This window comes from Atta colombica, unplaced genomic scaffold (assembly GCF_001594045.1).
Source record: "Atta colombica isolate Treedump-2 unplaced genomic scaffold, Acol1.0 scaffold137, whole genome shotgun sequence".
In the NCBI taxonomy this organism is placed as follows: domain Eukaryota; kingdom Metazoa; phylum Arthropoda; class Insecta; order Hymenoptera; family Formicidae; genus Atta; species Atta colombica.
In genome coordinates this window covers 94,270-97,730 of record NW_017259225.1, presented here as the reverse complement: position 1 = coordinate 97,730, position 3,461 = coordinate 94,270, and the positions used below count along the sequence as shown (strand labels likewise).

Genomic DNA, 3,461 nt, shown 5'->3' with positions numbered 1-3,461 from the left:
AACATATTTAACATATTTAACATTTAACGTATTTAAGACTCAGTTATTTCGGATACTAATCATTGAATTGCTGTTATTTTCCTGGCGATTTTATTTCTGTTAAAATTAAAAGTTATAAAAATGATTAATTAGCTGCTAATTTATATATTTAGAATATTTAATTATTTGTTCCTGATTTTTACATTTGTTTATTTAGGATTTGAAAGCTAAAATTGACCATGCTTGTCGCACCGCAGAAGACTTCACAAAGTTATATTATGAATCTTTAGACAAGCGGAGATATGTAAGTAATAATAATATTGTTAAATATATTATTTCTTGATTATTTTATATTAATATAATTAATATATAATTTTAGTTGATTTCAAGAATGTATATGGATACTGCTACTCTGATATGGAATGGAAATGGTGTAACAGGCAAAGAAACTATACAAAAATTCTGGACAGATTTACCACCTTCAGAACATACCGTTCATACTCTTGATGCTCAACCAATTACAGGTAACAGGCTTCAATAACTGCACTAAATAAATGAATTATAATAAATTTGTATTTTTTACTATATAAAAATATCAAATAGAAATTTATAAATATTAAATAATATTGCACATTATATATTGTATCTTAATTTTATAACTTAAATTTTGATAGAATTTATATTTGATAGAAATAAATTCTCAGTCGCATCTAAATAACTTCTCTTATTTTAATGCTTATACATTTAATTCATTATGTAAATATTTATCTCAATAATACGCGAAACCAAAAATTTTCTATTGTTGTGTCTGTACTATGTTAACAATAGGTCCAGAGGTAGCCAACCAATTAACATTTCTTGTCAAGATTGGCGGTCAAGTAAAATATGACGAGAAGAATTCAAAATCATTCAATCAAACCTTTTTAATTACGGCTATAGGCGATAAATGGAAAATTGTAAGCGACTGTTTTCGAGCACAAGAGCTATTAGATAACAATACAAGTTAGTTACATTAAGTAGGTGCATTAAGATTATAATAAACTTATTTTATACTGTAAAAACTCAATATTTTGAGAAATTTCTCTCCTGTAACATATGTACAATATATGCATACTAATACATATATAGATATATATATGTATCTACACACACACACACACACACACACACACACACACACACACACACACACACACACACACACACACACACACACACACACACACACATGCACACAGTAAATTCACAATATATATATTTACTTATATGACAACATAATAGCAAAGCAATTTAGTACATTGTCATCAGAGTCATTCAGCTAAAACTGAACAAAATTCAATTAAAAAGATTTGGTAACTTTTTTATCTTTAATTTTTTATATTAACGTATAAAAGTAATATTAAACTTTTATATTAATGAACTAATATATTGGTTGAAATTGTACTGTTGAAAGTAACTGAGTAATTTTACAAAAGAAATTACAAAAAATTCAAGACAAGATACGCACACAAATAAAATTATTATAGGAAAGGAAAAGTAATAGAAGATATAAAAGTCGATTTTTTTTTGTATTATAGAGAATAGAATTTTCTATTTTCAAAAATGTATTTACACAAAGAAAAATAAGTTGTCGATTTTATTTCTGTGACCTATTAAATGTTTACGAATTTATTGTGAATATTTGAGACATTGTTAAGAACCGAGTATTAAAATCATTAAGGTCAAGAAGAAATCCTCAAATATAATTTGACTTTTGTTTCGTACGCAATGAGTAAGTTATCTCAACATCGAAAAGAACGTTTGTCGATCGAAAGACCATCAAATCTGTAAAAAAAAAATTGAAAGATATACTAAAATTACTCTATTTCTTTTAATTTTTCCGTATTTTTAAATTCTTTGACACAGTATTACATCGAGTGTTATATACATGCTCTTAATTCTGATAGTGCATTATCACTACGTACAGTACAAGTGAGCAGATAATTTACACTCCAGTACGGTACGTATTTCTTTTCTAGAATATTCCATGAATTGATTGTTAAATCTGAGCACATGCAACAATTTTCTAAAGAATGATTACGGATTTATGCTTATATAATATTTTATTATTAATATCATTTGTATATTACTTTGATAAAAATTATCTCATAAATTTACAAAATACTATGTGTGCTTATTTAGAATTGAGCAGTCTGTGGTAAAAGAATATCATTTTAAGTAAATATTCAATTAAAATTGCTTTTCCACATTATTAGCATCACTATCAATTAATATAAACCATGTAAAATTTAATAATATATATATCGTAATTATCTTTTATTTTATTGAAAATAAAAAAATTTCCATGTATGGGATAAAAAAAATTGAGTACGAAATTCTTATGTTTCAATATTTATACAGAAACAAAATTTAGATCTTATTCCTTCGTTTATTAAAAGCGTAATGCATATAACAATGTATGTAACAGAAAATGTTTGATATTTAATACTTATTTGTGCCTCAAATTTGTGATTTTTCTATTTTAATTTAAACAAGTATCCCAAATATACATTTCTTGAATGATATATACATTGCCATAAAAATGCCAACGCTATACTTAGATTAATTTTTATCTCGCTTCAATTTATTTCTTATCTTTTTCTGATTGTAAGAATTAGAAAAAGTAAACAGTAAACTGAGATTAAAGTTAGTCTTATATTGGTGGTATATCGGGCCTTAATCATAATGAACATATGAACCAATGATAAAACTTTCAGTGTTATCGAACAAGTAGATATTGATATGTTGTAGAAAATCAAAAGAAATCCGATTAAATATGACGCGGACCAGAATTTTTATTCGCGAAGTCAACAATATGCGTTTGCCATTAAAAATGCAATCTCGCACAAGATCGATCAGAAATTATCCGACAGGATATAATGAAATAGTGGACATGAGCAATAATTTGCAACACGTACGACCAACCGAGGATATTCCTGGTCCAAAAGCATTACCTTTGATTGGCAATTTATTCAGATTTCTGCCTTACATAGGTGAGTTATTTTATTGATGCCTATTAGAAATCATTAATCGTTATTATTCAAATTCAAATTTGTATCTAAAATTGAAGCAAGATTGAATGATATGCAATTTCGAATATATAATGTAACAAATAATGAGAATCTTCAGATTAGTTATTAATTAGTAAGCCAACATAAAAATTAAATATACAATGCTAAGCATCAATACGATATTTTATTTTTATCATTATACATATATTGTTTCTACTTTAATATGTCCTTCAATCGCATAATGGCTTAGATAAATAATGACAAAATCATAACAGATAATAAATAAATTCGAGTCACTTTACACATTTAAATTTTTTGTTTGTTATTTAATACATTTTCTTTTAAAAAGAAACCTTATTGATCATAATGGATTTAAATACCTAATAATATTTCTGCGTGAATTTATATATATATATATATATATATCCAATT

The 3,461-nt window shown here is 25.5% G+C and overlaps 2 protein-coding genes across 3 annotated transcripts in view; both read left to right on the top strand.

The window, feature by feature from the left end:
* The window catches only part of LOC108684674 (NTF2-related export protein), a 1,646-nt gene extending 590 nt beyond the window's left edge, over window positions 1–1,056 (top strand). The window contains exons 2-4 of the mRNA XM_018189118.1: window positions 197–283; window positions 359–503; window positions 808–1,056. Of these exons, the coding sequence (XP_018044607.1) occupies window positions 197–283; window positions 359–503; window positions 808–986 (411 nt within the window). The 3' untranslated portion in view covers window positions 987–1,056. The remainder of the gene's footprint in view (window positions 1–196; window positions 284–358; window positions 504–807) is intronic.
* Window positions 876–3,461, top strand: part of LOC108684671 (probable cytochrome P450 12b2, mitochondrial) — a 7,652-nt gene continuing 5,066 nt past the window's right edge. For both annotated transcript variants that reach the window (XM_018189115.1, XM_018189114.1), the window contains exons 1-2: window positions 876–935; window positions 2,770–3,011. In XM_018189115.1, coding sequence (XP_018044604.1) covers window positions 2,795–3,011 — 217 coding nt within the window. In that variant the 5' untranslated portion in view covers window positions 876–935; window positions 2,770–2,794. The remainder of the gene's footprint in view (window positions 936–2,769; window positions 3,012–3,461) is intronic.